The sequence below is a fragment of the Neovison vison genome, chromosome 7 (assembly GCF_020171115.1).
Source record: "Neovison vison isolate M4711 chromosome 7, ASM_NN_V1, whole genome shotgun sequence".
Lineage (NCBI taxonomy): Eukaryota > Metazoa > Chordata > Mammalia > Carnivora > Mustelidae > Neogale > Neogale vison.
Genome location: NC_058097.1, coordinates 6027364 through 6048012, shown reverse-complemented (window position 1 = coordinate 6048012; position 20649 = coordinate 6027364). Strand labels below are relative to the sequence as shown.

Here is a 20649-nt window from a genome sequence, read left to right as displayed (position 1 = left end):
TATCTTTTGGCAGTTTGAACTCCCAGACAAACATCCTTCCTAGTAAGGCTGGGGAAATTATTTTTAATAAATAAATAAATGAAATTAATATATCATATATCACAGATAACATATATAATATATAATAATATAAAATAAATATAAATAAATAAATAAACATTTTAAAATAAATTTAAAAATTAATGTTTTTTTAAAAAATTTCAACTTTATTTTGCCAACGTGTTCAATTCCCATATTACAGTAGAAATGCCTGAAGAACTGGCAAACTGTGATTCAGCTTTGGCATGTACTTATCTGCTGCAGCGATAAGTACATGCTTTACAATCCTAATCTGGGTCTTTCTCTATCAAACTTTGATGAAATCTGATGAATAACTTACCATACGCACCTAATTTCCTATTGCAAACATTTTACTTTCTTGAAACCTTAACACACTTAAGCAACCCAGGGCCTCATGGACAGCTTCTTCTCCTCACCCTTGTTAGTGTGTGGAATCCACACTTAGCACTTTCTTGCACTCCCCCAAAAGCAAAACCATTGTCAGATTGGCTCAGATCTTCAGCATAGATTTTATTAAAGACTTGGGGCACCTGTCAGAACGGCTAAAATCAACAACACGAGAAACAACAGGTGTTGGCGAGGATGCGGAGAAAGGGGAAGCCTCCTGCACTGTTGGTGGGAATGCAAGCTGGTGCAGCCACTGTGGAAACAGTATGGAAGTTCTTTCAAAACTTAAAAACAGGGGATGCCTGGGTGGCTCAGTCCATTAAGTGTCTGCCTTCGGCTCAGGTCATGATCCCAGGGTCCTGGGATCAAGTCTTGCATCGGGCTCCTTGCTCAGCTGGGAGCCTGCTTCTCCCTTTGCCAGCTTTGCCTACCACTTACCCTGCTTCTGCATGCCGCCTTCTGAGAAATCAATAAATAAAATATATTTTTTTAAAAAGTTAAAAACAGAACTACCCTACAATTCAGCAATGGCACTACTAAGTATTCACCCAGAGGATACAAAAATAAAGATTTGAAGGGAAGTATGCGCCCTGATGTTTATAGCAGAATTACCAACAGTAGCCAAACTATGGAAAGAGCCGAAGTGTCCATTAACTGATGAATGGATAAAGAAGACGTGGTATATGTAGACAATGGACTATTATTTAACCATCAAAATATGAAATCTTGCCATTTGCAACGATACGGATAGCGCTAGAGCGTATTATGCTAACTGAAATGAGTAAGTCAGAGGAAGACAAATACCATATGTTTCACTCATATGTGGAATTTAAGAAACAGACGAATATATGGGACAGAGGGTGGAAAAAGGGAGACAGAAACAAGCCATAAGAGACTCTTAAAAATAAAAAAAAATAAAAATAAAAAAAGAGAGAGACTCTTAAAATTAGAGAATAAACAGGGTTGATGGAGGGAGGTGGGCATGGGGGGTGGGCTGGATGGGTGTTGGGTATTAAGGAGGGCACTTACTGTGATGCGCTCTGGGTTTTGTATGGAAGTGATGAATCACTGAATTCTACTCCTGAAACCCAGATTGCACGGTATGGTGGCCAACTAAAATTTAAGTTAGAAAAAGATTTTTTGCAAAGATTGAAGAAAGGGTTATATCCTATACCACAAACTCATTTTGTATTTATTTATTTATTTAGGGCAAAAAGGTGATTTTATGCAGGACTGTGGGCAGAAAGAGCTACCGCCCCCACAAAACTCATTTTATTTTTTTTTAAAGATTTTATTAGGCAGAGAGGCAGGCAGAGAGAGAGGAGGAAGCAGGCTCCTCACTGAGCAGAGAGCCCGACGCGGGGCTCGATCCCAGGACTCTGAGATCACGACCTGAGCCGAAGGCAGAGGCTTAACCCACTGAGCCACCCAAGGGCCCCACAAAACTCATTTTAATGCAAACCCTTTCAGATGCTTCTTTTCTTCTCCCCAAGTTCTTCAGCTGCTAACCCCCTCTCCTTTGGTTGCATTTCCCCCTCCTCCTGCTGGTTCCACAATCTTTCCTCCTTCATCTTTTTAAGGTTCATCCGTCTTGTAAGAATGTATCACAACTCCATTCCTTCCTAGAGCTGAGCAGTTTCCCACCGCATGGACAGGCCACGTTTTGTTTACGCATTCATCAGTGGACGGACATGGGGTTGTTTCTACTTCTTCGCTATTGTGAGTGACGTGGCAACGAACATTCACGCGCCAGTTGTTCGTGAGCTCACGGAAAATTCTACCTAAGAGTTAGCCATTACTATCACTTTCTGGGACCTTGGGTGTCAGGTGAAGCTCTTTGCACTTAGATTTTTTTTTTTTTTTTTAATCTCCTCAGAGAGAGTTCATGAGGATAAAGACTGAACCTACTCACAGGACCGCTGTGACCATTGGAACTGATGTTAAAATACTCAGAACCCAGTCTCTGGCCTGTAGTGGATATCTAGTAAATATTAATAATAGTTACGAAGCATTCCTTGGGCTTCAGGCATTTGTTGGGTATTACCAGATAGATGATCCCCCAAACCGTGCTTAGCTGTGAAAACCGAGGTGCAGGAGAGTTATGTGAGTGTCCCCGCAGCTAGACCTGGAATTTGGACTTTGGCCTCATGTTCTTACTTATTAAGCCTCAGCCTCCTCTGCGGATTCCGCTGGGGCAGGTGTTACCACCATGCCAACCACAAGCCCAAGAGCCTCAACGGATCTTCTCCCAAAGGTATCACCCCCCCCAGCATCTTCCTCCTCCTCCTAGCCCCACTGCTCACTCGGGCCTCACTCCCGTTCCCAGGAGGGAGGAAGGACACACGCAGAGCCTCCCTCTAAATCTGGTCCTGCGGATGCAAGTTGAAGAGGAACCAGGGCAGGGAAGAAACACATCTCCTTTAAATTCTTTTCTAGGAGACACCCAGAAGGCTCAACTGCATTATAAATACACCCTTCCCTCCCGCATCTCCCATCCCCGAAGAAAGGAACAAGAAACAGGCAGAGAGAAAGACAACACGCAGCTAGGCAGGTAGAATCAGATTTCAAAGAGGAGAGGAAGCCAGCCACGCGGGCACGGAGACAGACTGGCCAGGTTTTGAAACTATCTTTACGATGGGCAGTGGAGGGACCCACACCAAGGTCCTGAGCCTCAGGTGGACATGTCCTCAAAGGACGATGGGCGGAGGAACCGCCGCTTCTTAGGGCTGTGGTAACACCACGTGCAGTGACACAGACATGACAAGAGCCCCACACCTGGCAGGTGGCAGGCTTGAGGGGCTTTTCTGGGGAAATGCTGGCCGTTTGTGTGCCTGAGGCTTTCTAGCCTGCCACATCCTGGCTCCGCTCCTGACAGTGACACTGAGTTACCTTCCATCCTGCTGCTCCCTGGCCCTCACTCGCCCCTGGGCAGACAACGCCCACTGGTCCCCTCGAGGAGTCCACACCTGCTCTGGGAGAACCTTAACCCCGCCAGTGTGCGTAACATCCCTCTCACAGAAATGGAATAGCTCTTTCACCCAAATCCCTGCCAGGCAGCTGGATAAATATTTAAGCAAGTCTGGGAGGAATTGGGAGGTGGCTCTGATTGATTGTACAAAGGGCAGTGGAAAAATCTCTGAGCGGTGTAAAATCCTTTTCTGGCCAGTTTTCCTCTTCAACTGCAGAGTAAACAGTTGCAAGCTGTGCTTGAACAAGAAGGGCTGAAAACAAACAGGAGAAAACAACTCTGGCCTCAGGGGTTGTGAGCTGGCCGTGGTTTGAATCCTGTTCTTCTGGTAGTAGCTGGGTGGCCACAGGCAGGTCACTGCCCTTCTCCAAGAGTCCATTTTATCATCTGTCCGTGACAGGCTGATGTGGCCTTTGAGTCTAGGGCTGCAGTTTCTCAGCCCCGGTAGTACTGATATTTGGGGAGAGGTGAAGTCTTTCCATGCGGGGACGCCTGATACACTCAGGAGGTTGAGGAGTGACTCAGTGTTCTCCACCCAGTGGATGCAAGAAGGCCCATCCCCGGTGATGACGAATCTTCAGATGTTGCCCCAGGTCTCCTTGAGGGGGGTGTGTGTGTATGTGTGTGTGTGCGCGCGCGCAAAATCGCTCTTAGTGGAGAACCTCTGGTCTTGGCTGGAGATTTATTTCATTTATTTTTTTTTTTTAAAGATTTTATTTATTTATTTGCCAGAGAAAAAGAGCACAAGTAGGCAGAGTGGCAGGAAGAGGGAGAGGGAGAAGCAGGATCCCTGCTCAGCAGGGAGCCCAATGCGGGGCTCATCCCAGGACAACTGTGACCTGAACTGAAGGCAGACGCATAACAACTGAGCCACCCAGGCACCCCTTTACAGGAGATATAAATGCATTTTGGGTTCTGAGTGCTTAGAAGTATAGCTACTGGGGCATAAGAAGTACCCTAGTACTGAGATGTCTCTACCGAGAGACAGAAATAGTTGCCCGCCCCCCCGCCCCCATCAAGCAATTGAAAATGCACTAAAATTACTTTACACCACAAGTGAGTGGCCCGAGAGAGCCTTACAAGTCTATAAATTATAGCGATCCCACAGAATTCACAGTTCCAGCCTTCAGCGAGGTCCTACTTAGTCCCAGGAAGTTGACTGTGGGATCAATCCTGAACTTCGTGCCTTAAGGAAATCATCTGGCAAAACATTTAGCTGGTCGTTCCGTGCCTCACTGATGTAACAGGAGGCCAAAGCTGAGATTTGCTTCCCTAACACTCTCACGGAATCCCCAGGGCTAGCGTAGGGCAAGGCAAGGGGGTTGAACCAGACTGAGTGAACTCCTCTGTGCTGAGTTGTCTTAGACGCTCGCACGCGGCTAAAGTCATTGAACTCTAATGGGGGTGGGATGCAGATATTAGTTCCTTCTCTAGATCAAGCACACTAGCCTGGGGTCGCCCAGCCCATGAGCTATAGTCAGTGGTGGAAACGGGGTTTGCCTGTTTTACTCCAAGTTCTAGGTTCCTCTCACTTTTCCAGACGGTCCAGCAAGAATATGCTAGATAAACGGGGCATTAAAAACAGACCCCAACTCCCGCAAATTGAAATGATGATTAGGGAGTGTTAACAATTTAGGGATGTTTCCTTTACCGGTGCTTCTCAAACACCAAGGTGTGTGGGATCACCTGGGGATCTTATTAAAATGCACAATTCGACTGAGGAGACTTAATTGGTGGAAGATTTTGCATTTCTACAACTAGTTTCTGAGTCGATGCTACTGGTCCCTGGACAACTTTTTCAAATTTCAGATGCATTAGAATCACCAGGAGGGCTTCTTAAAAACAACTGAAGGCAATCAAAACAGCGAGATAGCATTTCATATCCACGGGGACAGCTACAAAACACAAAACGGAACAAAACCCAGGAAACAACACTTGTGGCAAGGGTGTGCAGACACTGGAACACTCACGAGTTGCTGAGAGTAAAGTGTAAAATGACCCAGCCTCAATGGAAACACTTGGCAGTTCCTTAACAACTTAAACACGGAATTACCATATGACCCAGCAATGCGACTCCTACATACACTCAAGAGAACAGAAAACAGGTGTGCAAACAAAAACCCGTACACGGATGTTTATAGCGTTCCTTATTCATAACAGAGGCAGAAACAACCCAAATGTTCATCAACTAATGAAATGATAATCAAAATGTCATATATCCATACAGTGGGATATTATAAATTCATAAAAATGAATGAAGCCCTGACACGTGGTAGAGAAACGAATGAACCTTGAAAAGATTATGGTAAGTGACAGAAAGCAGACCCAAAAAGCCACGTGTTGGACGATCCTATTTATATGAAGTGTCCAAAAGAGGCCAGTCCAGAGAGATGGAAAGAAAATTAGTATTTATCGGGGGCAGGAGGAGAGGGAATAAGAAGCGGCTACTTAGTGGCTATGGTTTTCTTCCTTTCTTCTCTTCCTCCCCAAGCCCCTCTCTCTTCCTTTCCTCCCTCCCTTCCTACCTGCCCCTCAAGATTATTTATTTGAGAGAGAGCAAGCCAGTGGTTGAGTATGGCAGGGAGGGGCAGAGGGCGAGGGAGAGAGAAACTTAAGCAGATTCTGTGCTGAGCGTAGAGCCTGATGCAGGGCTGAACTGGGGGCTTGACTCAGGCTTGTCCCAAGGCTTGCTCTCATGACCCTGAGATCAGGACACGGAGATCACGACTTGACCCCTGAAACCAAGAGCCAGATGCTTAACCAACTGTGTCCCTAATGCTTATAGGGTTTTCTTTTGCAGCAATGAGAATGAGCTAGATACAAGTGATGGTTACAGGGTTGTGAATATATATATATATACATATTTTTTTTTTTTAAGATTTTTACTTATTTATTGGACACAGAGAGAGAGATCACAAGTAGGCAGAGCGGCAGGCAGAGAGAGAGGGGGAAGCAGGCTCCCCGCCGTGCAAAGAGCCCAATGGGGGGGCTTGATCCCAGGACCCTGAGATCATGACCTGAGCCGAAGGCAGAGGCTTAACCCACGGAGCCACCCAGGCGCCCCACATGGTATTGTGAATATACTGAATGCCTCTGAATTGTGTACCTTAAAAAGGTTATATGGTGGATTTTATGTCATCTGTATTTTAGCACAATAAGAAAAAAACCTGTGCCCACTCCCAGATTTCTGATTGAATAGCTCTGGGAGTGGGACCAGAGGATTTGTACTTCTAACAGCTTCTGGGCTGCTCCTGGTTTCCAACTTTTAGTAACAAGGTCCCAAACTTTGACTTTGATATTCAAATGGTTTGTCACATCCCCAGGGACTATTGGATTACAAGGAACAACCAAATACTATCAGTTTCAAATTTCTGCCTATCATGCCTAAAGGAGATTAACAAACCTGCCTCTCTTGGGGCCATGGGCTTGGTCTGTATTTTCAGCTTGGGAAAGCTCAATAAGGCAATGGACCTTGTTACTGGATTTGACTCTAGATGACCTTGAAGGAGGGAGAAACTGGCTAGGAGCCCTCATTTACATTTTCCTAAAATGAGGTCATCTGAATTCTGGTTTAGGAAGTTCTTAGAGAATGAGACAGCTGCTGTGGGCATGGGACTTTGGGACCCCTTGTTATTAAATAACAAAAATTCAACCGAGCAAATTTCGAAGACCTAATTGGCTTTATTAACTGATTCATGAGTCGGGCAGCACCCCATCCAGCAAGTAAAGCAGAGCTCTGAAGAACTGTACAAAACGGAAGGTTTTTATAGGAAGGAGGGTGGGGCATGGAGATTATTAGCAGAAGAAAGGACTGTTTCAGATAAATTCACTTTCCCTGAGAGGGAAGAGCAGAGGATCTTATCAAGACTTCATCTTCCGGGGTGCCTGAGTGGCGCAGTGGATTAAGCCTCTGCCTTCGGCTGGGGTCATGATCCCAGGGTCCTGAGATCCAGGCCTGCATCAGGCTCTCTGCTCAGCGGGGAGCCTGCTTCCCCCTCTCCCTCTGCCTGCCTCTCTGCCTACTTGTGATCTCTGTCAAATAAATAAATGAAATAAAAAAAAAAAACAGAAAACATATCTTTAAAAAAAAAAAAAAAGACTTCCTTTTCCTTCTGGGGTGGTGGTGGGGGAAATGGAGACAGATTACCTCATTGTTGTTGACCAGAAAACTCCTGACCGACCCAGTTAAGACTACATTTCTGGAGAAGGTTCAAACTTTAATTAGTCTAGGTATTAAGCCTTCATTGGGTGATGTGTCCTAGCATAAGTGACTCCATTTTGGGCTTTTGGTTTTTCTTTCTGCCACCTTATCAATGTGTGCTATACCCAATTGCCACTGTGAAGTCCTAGAATTCAACTCAGTTCTGACACTATCTACCTGGAGATAAATCAGGTCCTACAGGTTCAGGGCTCAGTCCTACAAGACATTGCCCCACCCCCACGTCAGATACCAGTCTTGTCACCAATGCTTCTGGACCCACCAGCTGTAGAATGAAGGTTCCAGTGACCTTCTCCTTGGGTTCAATTAATTTGTGAGAGCGACTCATAGAACTTGGGAAATCTGCTCACTTCCTAGATTACCAGTTTATTACAAAGAATATTAAAGGATACAAATCACCAGCCAGATGAAGAGATACATAGGACAAGGCATAGGGAAAGGCCAGGGAACTTCCATGCTCCCTGAATCTACATGTTTACCAGCCTGGAAGCTCTCCAAACCTCTTCCTTTCAGGTGTTTATGGAGGCTTCATTACATAGGTACTAGTAATTAAATCTTTTGGCCAGTGGTGATTGATCTCAATCTCCAGTCCCTCTCCCCTCCCAGGAGCTGGGGGTTTGGGGAAGGACTGAAAGTTCTCTGTGGCCTTGTTAGGAAATTCCAAGGGTTTTAGGAGCTCTGTGCTAGAAAGTGGGGGAAGACCAAATATAGATCTTATTCTCAATCACAGTATAGCACAGCCTCAGGCTGGAAGGTTGCAATATTTCCGGCCCCTGCTGTCTTGCTAGGGCATCCACTTGCAAACCATTTGACCCCCATAATTCCTATGTACCCATATACCGTCTCGATGAAGGTATTGATCAGACAGTGCTGAAGAGTTTTTGAGGTCCTGTGTTATCTCAGAGGACATCCAGGCCATTTGGCTGGTAGAACCTTAGGATATGTTACTAACTTACTGCCTACGCCACGCCCAGGGAGTCAGAAAAAGTCCACGTCTGAGCACACTCAGGAGAGAGAGAGGGTCTACACTATATCAACGGTATCAACACCATGAATCCTGGGCTTATTCACTTGCCAGGGAACAAAGTCACTGAATATTTCCCGAGACAAACAAACTAGATGGGGGAATGTGGAACCTTCTGGAAGAGGGGTGACTTCCCTAAATAATCAGAGAAAGTCTGTAAATAGGAAGGGTGGAAAGGATGTAATTTGGAGTAGCGTTGGGGTCTAGAGTGGGCAGCCAAGAAAGAATTTTTGAGATGTCTTCAGGGCAAAAAGGTGGTTTTTAGTAAAACAGGGGGACTGGACCCAAGAGCAGAAAGACCTACCATCTCAGGATTGTGAGGACAGCTGGTTATATACTTTGGGGGAGGGGAAGTAAAGACAAAGGGAAGTTCCAGAAGGATTTTCATATGCTGAAGGAGACTCCCAGGGTACTGGAGGCCTTGCTAGTGTCAAGTTAAGGTTGTTTTTTCCCTCTAGCAAGGCTTAACATTAAGACAGTCAAGCGTTTCCTGGAAGAAACTTATACTCCTCCTGCCTCAAGCATTTGTGAGTTCATTGCAATTTATAAGGACGTTTAATTTTATCTACATTTCCTCTGCTTTTGTTTCCCACATCACAAAGAGTCCATAGGTCTGTCTGTGGTTGGCTAAAATAAGTCCCATTCTTGACTGGGTAAGTAAATCACCCCCAGTACTTATTTAGAATAGGCTACTTCGAGTCTGTTGTGGGGGAACCTAACATTCAATTTTGTTTTTTTTTTTTTTTTATTTTTTTTTATTTTTTTTTTTAAGATTTTATTTATTTATTTGACAGAGAGAAATCACAAGTAGGCAGAGAGGCAGGCAGAGAGAGAGAGAGAGGGAAGAAGGCTCCCTGCTGAGCAGAGAGCCCGATGCGGGACTCGATCCCAGGACCCTGAGATCATGACCTGAGCCGAAGGCAGCGGCTTAACCCACTGAGCCACCCAGGCGCCCCTAACATTCAATTTTGATATGTCCTAAGCAAGTACTGTGCTAAGGGCAAAGTTTTGTTTTTACATTAGCCACATCTGTGATGGGGGCATGCACGGGATGGAGTGAGAAATGATATAGTGTTGGAATTTAGGTGAGGTTGGGTGGGGTGAGGTCCTGAGTGGATGGCCAAGAAAGAATTCTGGAGACAAGACTTTGGTGCAAAAAGGTGGTTTTATTAAAGCGCAGGGACAGGACCCATGGGCAGACGTTGTGAGGCGTGGCTGATCCTATGCTTGGGCGTTGGCGGAGGTAAGGAAAAGGGAGGTTTCATAAGGATTTTCCTATGCCAAAGAGGACCTCCAAGATACTAGAGGTCTTGCCATTGTCAATTTCAGGTTGTTTTTCCTTCTAGCAAGGCATTAACATGAAGAGAGCTGGGATCTTCCTGGAGTAATGTCCCACATATCCCAGCCGGGAGGGGGGTGGGGTGGGGTGGGTGTTTGTGGGGTTTGTGGGGTGAAAGGAGTATATTTTGATATTTTGTTTTGTCCTCAGTCTGCCTTCTGCTCCCTCATCAGGAAAGAAGTACACTGTCACTTTAAATGTGACTGCAGCCTTGGCAGAAGTTTCTAAAGCTCTAGCTTGTCCCGGAGGAGGATTTCTTTTTTTAATTTTTTTTAAAAATATTCTTTATTTATTTATTTGACAGAGAGAGAGAGATCACAAATAGGCAGAGAGGCAGGCAGAGAGAGAGAGAGGAGGAAGCAGGCTCCCTGCTGAGCAGGGAGCCCGATGCGGGACTTGATCCCAGGACCCTGAGATCATGACCTGAGCCGAAAGCAGAGGCTTAACCCACTAAGCCACCCAGGCGCCCCCAGAGGAGGATTTCTTATCCTTTAAGATTTCAAATAAGCCAGGCCTTACTTTTTGACCTCCAGTGCCAAACTTCAAAAACTTAAATTTTCAGTTTGTTTGTTTTTTACCAAAAAAAAAAATTTTTTTTTTTGGTAAAAAAAAATCTTTACCAAATTTTTCCCAAAATTTTAGGAGACTTCATGGACCTTTATTCAACCAAAGACCTACATGGGAGCTGAGCAATTCTTCCTTGTTAAGCCTGTCTTAAAAGGGAGTGTATATATATTTTAACTTTATTTGGAAATAATCATAGATTCACAGGAAGTTGCACGGATATGTACAGGGAAGTCCTGTTTACCCTTCACCTCACCTCCACTAATAACATCTTGCATAATCATAGAATATCAAAACCATGCGTTGTGGCGCAGCCACTCTGAAAAACAATATCGAGTCTCCTCAAAAAGTTAAACATAGAACTATCTTATGACCCAGCAATTGCACTACTAGATAGTTATCCAAAGGATGCAAACGTGGTGATTAAAAGGGGCACTTGCACCCCAGTGTTTGTAGCAGTAACGTCCACAAGAGCCCAAGCAGAGAAAGATCTCAGATTTCCATCAACAGAGGAGTGGATAAGAACATGTGGGGTGTGTGTGTGTGTGTGTGTGTGTGTGTAATATTACTCAGTCATCAAAAAGAATGAAATCTTGCCACTTGCAACTGGCATGGATAGAACTAGAGGGTATTATGCTAAACGAAATAAGTCAATCAGAGAAAGACCAAGACCATATGATTTCCCTCGTGTGGAATTTAAGAAACAAAACAGATGAACATAGGGGAAGGAAAGGGGGAAAAAAATGAGACAAAAGCAGAGGAGACAGACCGCAAGACTCTTAACTCTAGGAAACAAACAGGTTGCCGGAGGGGAGGTGGCTGGGGGGATGGGCCGTAAAGATGCCCGCCCCGCTATGGAATGAGCACTGGCTGTTGTCTACAACCGATGCAGCACTAAATTCTACCTCTGAAACGGATAATACAGCCTATATTAATTAAATTAACTTTAAATGTAAAGAGCCATGTAACAGACATTGCTGCCGCGCGCAGAATTTCTCAGATTTCACCGGTTAGACCTGCGGTCCCTTACGTGTGCGGTTCCTGTAACTACCAACACAGTCAGGACATAGAATGGTCCCATCAGAGGGATCCTCCAAGATACCCCTTTATAGCCACAGCCACTCCCTCACCCCATTCCCAGCCCTGACAACCAGGACTCGGTTCCCCGTCTCTATAATGTTATCTCAAGAATGATCTATAAATGAAACCTACAGTATGCAACCTTTTGAGACTGGCTTTCACTCAACGGATTTGAAAGGAGTATATTTTGATCCAGGCTTATACAGCTCAAAAAAAACCTCCCCTTCTTCCAGCATAACATTAGGAAGTTTCTTTCATTCCAGTTCCCAAAACACAACACATCTTTCCCCCTCACATCTGTGAGATTTAAATCAAGGGTAAACACTGCCAGCTCTCCATCCAACCTCTGGGATCACATGCGCCTTCTACAGCCAAAAAAACGATGAGGTTTTTTTTTTCAGATCTCAAGCTGGTATTAGCATTTACATGTCCAGAGGATAGAAATACACGGAAGATTTTCAGAAATGTTCTCTAGAAGTGTTTAACAACCCTGCCTGCACATTAGAATCACCTGGGGGAGCTTTTTAAACATTCCCATGCCTATGATGAACTACAGACCAATTAAATCACGTGGGAATGTGGGGGAGGAATAGATTTTTTTTTTTAAGCTCCCCAGGCAGTTCTGACTAGCTACTAAGTATGAAAACTATGGCTCTAAAACAATTAGCTGCAACAGATGGTCGCAAAATTTGGGGCCACAGGAGTAAATCAGGTTTACCCCGGGGGAATGTGGGAACGCCACAAAAGCCCAGGCTCCTTTCTCCTTGAAGGACCCTGACCTCTGGGTGCTTCATTAGCCTCCCAGGTGATTCTGATACTCACCCAAGTTGAGAACCCCTGACTCCCAACCCTCCAAACACTGTCCTCACACTAAAACCACCTACAGAGTTTTATTTAAATACTGATGTTCGGGTCCCACTGCCAGAACTTTTTTATTTCATCGCTCTAGGGTAGGGCCTGGGTATTAGTTTTGTGTGTGTGTGTGTGTGTGTGTGTTTTCATGTCCCCAAGGTGATTCTGCTGTACCTACAGAGTTAAATATCTCGGGTCTGGAGTGAAAAAACAAAATTTAAAAATAAGCATGAAGTGTACATTCGTCTCTCTGAGCATTCTGGTTTTATTTAATGTCAGCTAGTGGAAGAGTATATAAATTTCCAAGACTTAGCCTTCTTGGAATGGAATTTAAATTTAAAGAACCACGTAACAGACATTGCTGCCGTGAACAAAACTTCTCAGATTTCACTGGTTGTATCTGCGGTCACTTAAGTGTGTGGTTCCTGTAACTACTAACACAGTCAGGACAGAGAACTTCATGGAATTACATCAGTACTCTGGATGGTCATTAAAGCTATAGCCCAAACATTTACACAGGGTTGTGCGTTCCTTACCAGTTCTCCCACGTCCCCATAGATAAGCCCTCTATTTTGGAAGTCAAGTTTTCCCCTAGAAATAGAAAGAAACTTACCAAGTTCTTGGCAACCTCGTCCCTTGCTGCCTTCTGGCAATAGAATCTTAACCTGAATGGAGCAAAAGCAGAAATTACAAATCTAACAGGACAGGCAATGAGGGAGTACAAAAGGCCAGGAAGGGAGCATGCTCTGAGACCCTGTGAGGCTTGTGGTCAGTGAGACATGGACGTATGCACTTCCTTCATCTCATGTCCCCAGGAATCTTAGACATTATTAAAATGTTAACAGCAAGGTTGAATCTATGAGGTTGAACCTTACAGAATGCCCATTCTGTAGGTCGGAAATGGTCTAATAATGGCAGTTGCACAGGATTCAAGATAATACAAAAGACAAATGTGTCTTAAATGTTTGGTCCAAAGCATGTTTTTTGTTTAGATTGATAATCTGGAATATGATCAATTCTTACTACCTGTCGTATCATCCATAATGCTGTAGGTCACTATGCAAGCACGTGTTCAGAAATATGTGACCCAAGCCCTAATGTAATGGCTCAAGGCCTAGCATTCCAAAGAATGGCTTGGATCGGTTTAAACTGCAAATCTGGATTCAGTAGATCTAGTAGGGCAGGTCCTAGAAATCCATCAAGTTCCGCTGGGAGAGTCTGAAACAGGTGCACTCGGTTCTCTAAGAAACACCAAACATATGGAGCCGTTTGGGCTACTGAGAAAGGCTATCTGAAAACCGTAAGTAGCCCTAACGTGAGAAAGCTCTTATGGGGGGGGGGCTGACTGTACCAGGCACTCTTCTGGAACTTGAACCTAGGCAGCATTGGCTCCAAAATGAGCTCTTCACCGTGGCCTTCTGCTAACCGACATGGCAGCCAGCCAAGCCCCCCTCATCTGTAAAATCGTGGAGAAGTGAGACTGGGGTTCTGCAAACTAGGCTGAAAATTAGAACAAGCTGCTTTAACTTCTTGGGTCTTTCTCACCAGAGGGAGCACACGCTGGGTTTGGAACTCTTAACATTTTGTGAAACTAAAACTTTAAAGAGAATCAGCTGGGGTGCTTGGGTGGCTCAGTCAATTAAGGGTCAAGCCCTTGATCTCAGGAGTGTGAGTTCAAGCCCTGAGTTGGGCGCCATGTTGGGTGTGGAGCCTACTTAAAAAAGAATCAGCTGGTTATTGGAGGCAATATAGGAAACACTGTATTGGTGCATTGGTTTGTTGGTTTGTCTTGGGTTCTTCCCTACTCCCCCCCAATTTAATGTTTTATGCCAGAGGGTATATTGAAATTTCATCAGTGAAGCCCGAGGACTCTTAAGTGACTGGATCAAACCTCAAGCTACTGAAACAGAAGACAGAAAAGGAATTTATTAGATCACCGACGGACTGGAACTAAGTCTTTTTTCTTTTTTTAAGAGATTTTATTTGACAGGAACACAGCAGGAGAGGGAACACAAGCTATGGGAGAGGGAGAGGAGAAGCAGCCTCCCCGCCAAGCAGGGAGCCCCATGTGGGGCTCAATCCCGGGATCCCGGGATCCCAGGATCATGACCTGAGCTGCAGGCAGATGCTTAAGGACTGAGCCACGCAGGTGCCCCGACTGGACCTGAGTCTTAAGATGGGATCATCATAGCTCTCCCCCCACCTCCACTCCTGTTTCCCTTCGCAAACCCCCACGTACAATCTTTGCTCTGCCTTTCTTGCTCCTCCACTTTCCTCCGCTTCCCTTCTCCAATGGGGTAACAGAAATGATCCCTGGAAGTTCCGGTTTTCCACCATTATCATACTTACATAGCCAGGAATAAACCAGAAAGTCATCTCCCTTCGACCATCATCGGGACTCTGGCTCGCCTGAGGTCACGCGCTCAGCCCCACCCTGATGGGCTGCTCCAGGAAATGGAGCACTGTGATTGGCCCATCTGCCCCTTTCAGTGAGAAAGACAGATCCATGAATCCATAATCTTCCTACAAAAACAGGGAGGGGGACGCCCGGGTGGCTCAGTTGGTTAAGCAGCTGCCTTCGGCTCAGGTCATGATCCTGGCGTCCTGGGATCGAGTCCCACATCGGGCTCCTTGCTCGGCAGGGAGCCTGCTTCTCCCTCTGCCTCTGCCTGCCTCTCTGTCTGCCTGTGCTCGCTCTCTCTCCCTCTCTCTCTGACAAATAAATAAAAATAAAATCTTAAAAAACAAAAAAAACAGGGAGGTAAGGATGAGCATTTCCCCTAAACAAAAAAATAAGCCCAACCAACATTTTTATAATCACTTAAAAATCATTTATAATCATTTAAAAATAAGGGAGATAATTGAATTATTCTAGGTCTCTCTTCTTTAATGCCTATGCTCTATCCATGTCCCCCTCAACAAGTTTTACTGGGATAGAGTTGACATGTAACATTGTATTAGTTTCCTTCAGCTTCTCCTGGCTTCTAAGCTAAGTGTGGTCCAGGTGCGATAAAGAGCACCCCCACTCCCAGCCCCAGCTCACCCTCCTAGAATAAGCCCTTTCCTACTCCCTTGTACAGAGATGCCCCCATGGTTCCCTATGGTGTGCCTTACTCCTTGTTTTGACAAGTATTCGAGCCAATCTGTTCTACTACGGATGCTGGAATTGGCTGACCTGTGCCCCTTCCTCCAGATATGTCCACCCAGAACCTTAGAATAGTGGTTGGCCAAACTGGAAGATCAGAGGCTGGGGCAGACTCTTTATCTCACCTGATTCACATTTAGCTTAGACTGACCTTGGTTTGTCATTGGACCAGCTGATCACGACCAGCTGACCTTGGTTTGTCATTGGACCAGCTGATCACGACCAGCTGCCGTGGAAGGCAGAAGCAAGGGACGCCAGGCAATGGTTGTAACCCATGGCGCGTAGGCACTAACCTGGGTGTAGAGGGCTCTTGCCTGCCCTTTACCTGCCTTAGTCAGCACTGATAACAGCTCCTGGCATGCAGTAGGTCCTGTTTAAACACTTAATGGATTGGGGCGCCTGAGTGGCTCGGTCAGTTAAGTGTCTGCCTTCAGCTCAGATCATGATCCCAGGGTCCTGGGATCAAGCCCCTTATCAGGCTCCTTGTTTGGCAGGGAGCCTGCTTCTCCCTCTCCCTCAGCCTGCCATCCCCCCTGCTTGTGCCCTCACGCTCTCTGTCAAATAAATAAATACAATCTAAAGACAAAACAAACAAAAAAAACCCAAAAAACCCACTCAGTGGATGAATAAATGAAAACATCAGACCTGATTTTTTTTTTCTCTCATTATTCCCATAGGAGGGGTCCCAATGGAAAAGCTGGCAGCCTATAGCGCATCCAAGGCGGCTCTGACCATGTTCTCAGCAGTCATGAGACAAGAGCTTTCCAAATGGGGAGTTAAAGTCTCTGTCATCCAGCCCGGAGGCTTCAGAACCAGTAGGTGTCTAAGCCCAAGAGCCCCTCAATGTCCACCTGAAAGGGGTGCTGAGGGTCCTTTGGGTGTGGTTTTGGAATATAGATGAAATTTGGTGGGGTGGGGTCTGGAGCCGATGGCCAAGAAAGAATTCTTAAGCTGTCTCTGAGGCAAAAACAGTGTTTTTATTAAAGCACAAAGATAGGACCTGTGGGCAGAAAGAGCTGTTGCACTGGGTTTGTGAGGGGTGACGGACAGTATACTCGGGAGTTGGGGGAGGTAAGGAAAAGGGAGGTTTCATAAGGATTTTCCTATGCTAAAGAGGACCTCCAAGATACTGGAGGTCTTGCCATTATCAATTTCAGGTTGTTTTTCCTTCTAGTAAGGCATTAACATGAAGAGAGTTGGGATCTTCCTGGAGGAATGTCCCACACATCTCAGCCAGGAGTGGGGAGGGCAGGTAGGAAGAAAACTGAGGCTCAGAGAAGTTAAGAGCCACAGAGGTGGTACAAGTCGGAGATGAGATTTAGATCCAGGTCATCCTAAGAGTTTCGTTGTGTGTGGTGGCCCCAAAGTAGCAGGGCGTGGGTTTGTGGGTGTCAAAAGTGGCAGACGAAGGTGGCTTTGTCATCAAGAAAGAGAGCTTTGGGGACTCTGCACAGAGTGCCTACAGAAGTGGTTAGAAAGTCCATGAGGTGTTTAGAGAAGGAGGAAATGGAGAGGAAAGGAATCCCTCAGCCTGGGCAAGCAGACACTGGGGAAGAGTTAGCAGGAGGAATGACGGTTCACACAGCAAGTTGTTCAAGACCCAGAAGTCTTTAGAGTAATTGTCAGGGTAACCGTTTCTTTAATGTGGTCTTCTGCCTTCATGGATAGAACTGAGAAATTGAAATCTGTTTGCATTTCTGTTGAGTATAATTGGATGTCACTGGTTTACATTTCACAACCAAGCTCCCCCACAGACCTGATATCCTTGAGTCACCCAAGCTGGTAAACCAAAGCTCATCCCACAGCAGTCCCAAAGCAATCACACACTTTGCTGGAGGGAGCCTGGGGTACTGCCAACTTTCTGTAAAGTAATCTGGCAGTAGGTGTTGAAATCCAAAATGCAAGTACCTTTTGATTAGCTCATCACATTGGGGCTGTCGCACACCTAACAACAGTGAAATACAAAAGGATGTCTTGTGCAGGGGTATTTACGGCAGCATCCCCGAAATGTGGAAACTTAGGAAGGACTGCAAAATCCTGTGATAGAGAATTGGTTATCTAAAAGCTGTTCAGAGGGAACTTCTGCTGCTCTGGTTTAAATCTGTAGCCACTGACTATCAGAGGCAGGTCTGTGATTTATTACTAAGCAAACAATCAAATCTTTGGAAAGCATGTCTAGTTTGGTTTCTCTTTGTTCCTGGTAATATAAAATTAAGCCAAAGCTTTCTACGTGTGTATATGTTTGTATGAACAAGGAGGGAATATAGAAGGACCCACAAAACTGTAAATTACCTGAGAGGAGATTAATTTTAAAAACATATACGTGTCCTTATTTACTTTATTTATTGATAGGCATTGCTACTATATTTTAAGGTAAAAATATATATAATTAAATTATACGTGATAGGCAACCATTGCTTCTACATTAAATGCTTAAATATTTAATCACATATAACTTATATGTTAAAATTTAAATGTATATTTAAAGGTGTACTTATTATATATTCTTCAAAATTATCTTTATTAGATAGCTAAGATGATAGTCAACATTGTATATTTAATTTTATACGTGGAAGTGGGTGCGAGTTCTAGATTAAAAATTATATATAGATGGATATATGGGTACACCTATATGTGCATATACGGTTTATATATGTCATATTGTATATGTTACATTTTTATATTGTATGTGATCATCATGAACATGGATGTCATAGAATGTTTGTGGCAGCACTATTTGTAAGGATCCCAAATTGGAAACAACCCAAAGACCCATCCCAGTCTAGTGGACAGATAATTTATGGCACATTTGCACAATGGAAACTGTAATGAAGGGAATGACCACACAGTACACAGAGGACTCTCACAGTGTACTGTATGATTCCATTTACATAATGTCCAAATCCAGGTAAAACTGCTCTATTCTGTTAACTGGGACAGTGGCTTTTGGGAAGGGGCCTGTGAGTCACGGTTGGTTTGCCTCCTTGTTCTGCTGCTGGTTGCCTGGGTTATTCAGTTTGTGGAAACCCAGTCATGTGTGATCATTTCTGTATGCATGTTGAAAACATATATTAAATACCATTTAAAGTACATTAAAAAAAAAAAAAAAACGTGTTTGGGAACTCCCATCTTTCCCAACAGAAGCCAATTCACAAGGGCCTGCTTCCCCGGTGGGGGTCAGACATGCCTTATCTGGCCTCCCCAGTACCTGAGCCTCCCTTCTTCTCACATCACAGATATCGCAGGCACCAGTGAAGTGTGGAGCAAGCATGAGAAGGACATCCTGGACCACCTTACCTCCGATGTGCAGGAGGACTACGGCCAGGACTATATCCTTCAGCAACGCAACTATCTTAAGCTCATCGACACGAAGGCCAATGCAGATATGTCCCCTGTCCTCCTGGACATCCGACATGCTGTGTCTGCTAAGAGCCCCTTTGCCTTTTATGCGCCAGGGGCAATGGCTTATTCCTTGCTCTGCTTGGTTTCCTTTAGTCCTACTGGTGTATTTGATTATTTAAGCAAAAAACTGTGTAACCTTGGAGGGAGCATGCCCAGAGCGCTAAGAAGGCCTAACTGAAGAATAAGGCACATGGGCAAATATGTGGGAAGTGTTATTCTTGGAACATAAGGGCAACTTGAACTTCCCATTAAAGTTGTGGTTTCCTACCTTGCATTCCCTGTGAATTCTGTTGGTTGAACAGGACTTAGTGGTGAGAAGGCTGGTGGCTGGAGGTGACCACCATGAAAGGTGGTACCCTGCTCTGCACGGATACAGTTCAGATTTCCTCTCATCTAGTTCTCCTTAGAGAACCAAGGTAGGTATCTCCACCCTTACTCAACAGGTAAAGGAATTAAAGATCAGAGACTGTAAGTTGCTAGTTCATTGTTGCTAGCAAAAGGTGGTTAGAATGGAAACCCAGGTTGTACTCTGCTGCCTGCCAGAAGAAGAGAAAGAGAAAGAGATGGTGGGGAAAAGGAGGTAGGGAAGGGGGAAAAGGAGGAGGAACTAGGGCCACAGTCAAATAGTTTTTCCCACTGGGAACTGATAGCTTGCTGAACCTACTGTGTATACACGGTAGTGATTCCTGTATGTTATCAGTGCTCTGTGCACTTCCTCTCTCTTCCTCTACCTGGAGCCCTGGAGATGGTAGGATGGGGTCTCCCCCACAAGCAGGGCCCCACAGGCCTTTTGGCAGACCCAGGGCATGTGAGTGGCTGGTTTGTTGTCCACAGTAACCACCGCTATCACCTGCATCTGAACATCCCAGGATGGGAAAGCCAGCATCATTACCTGGAGAAGCCAGCCGAAGGGATCGAGGCCAGGTACCAAGAGAGGTGGGGTCAAGTTCACCTGTGGGAGGAAAAGGAGAGGAGCGCATGAACAGGGCACATAAAAGGAGCTAGAAAAAACAGCAGCCTGACGTGAGGGAAGATGAGGTCCAGACACTGCAAGCCTCTCTGTCCCATTTCCTTACTAGGATGTGTTGTTTCTTTTTCTATTTTCCAACCTTCTGGAGATTTTAGAAGAAAAATAAGCTGATGATGTTCTGTGGTCCCTCCTCCCCGACCAAATAATAAATAATAAGGTGGTGAGATAAATAGCTGTGAAGTTATTAATATGATAAAGTTTTAATGGCTAGTCATGCCAAATTCTGGTAGTTCTCTAGTTCTCCATCATTGCTTTATGGCAGAAGAGAAAGAAAAGAAAAAAAAAATTCAGGGTTTAACCACTGATTTCCAAAATAGATACGTTTTGGAGATAAGAGTTGTCAAGGTCAAAGCTTTCATCTGCATACTTCAGCTCTTTTGTGTAACCAGAATTTGGAGGAGGACTGAGGATTATGTGTTTTGCTCTAAGTCAGTGGTTCTCAAAATGATCCCTACACGGCAGCATCAGCATCACCTGATTAGAAATACAGATTCTCAGGAGCCAACGCAATTATATTTTAGGTTCCTATGGCTCCTGTAACAAATTATGAAAAACTTAGGAGTTTAAAAAAATGCATTT

At 44.9% G+C, this 20649-nt stretch overlaps 1 protein-coding gene across 1 annotated transcript in view; it reads left to right on the top strand.

Moving 5' to 3' along the window:
- The window catches only part of HSD17B2 (hydroxysteroid 17-beta dehydrogenase 2), a 76099-nt gene extending 56792 nt beyond the window's left edge, over positions 1 to 19307 (top strand). The window contains exons 4-5 of the mRNA XM_044255656.1: positions 16316 to 16453; positions 18875 to 19307. Of these exons, the coding sequence (XP_044111591.1) occupies positions 16316 to 16453; positions 18875 to 19218 (482 nt within the window). The 3' untranslated portion in view covers positions 19219 to 19307. The remainder of the gene's footprint in view (positions 1 to 16315; positions 16454 to 18874) is intronic.
- Positions 19308 to 20649: the final 1342 nt, after the last annotated feature.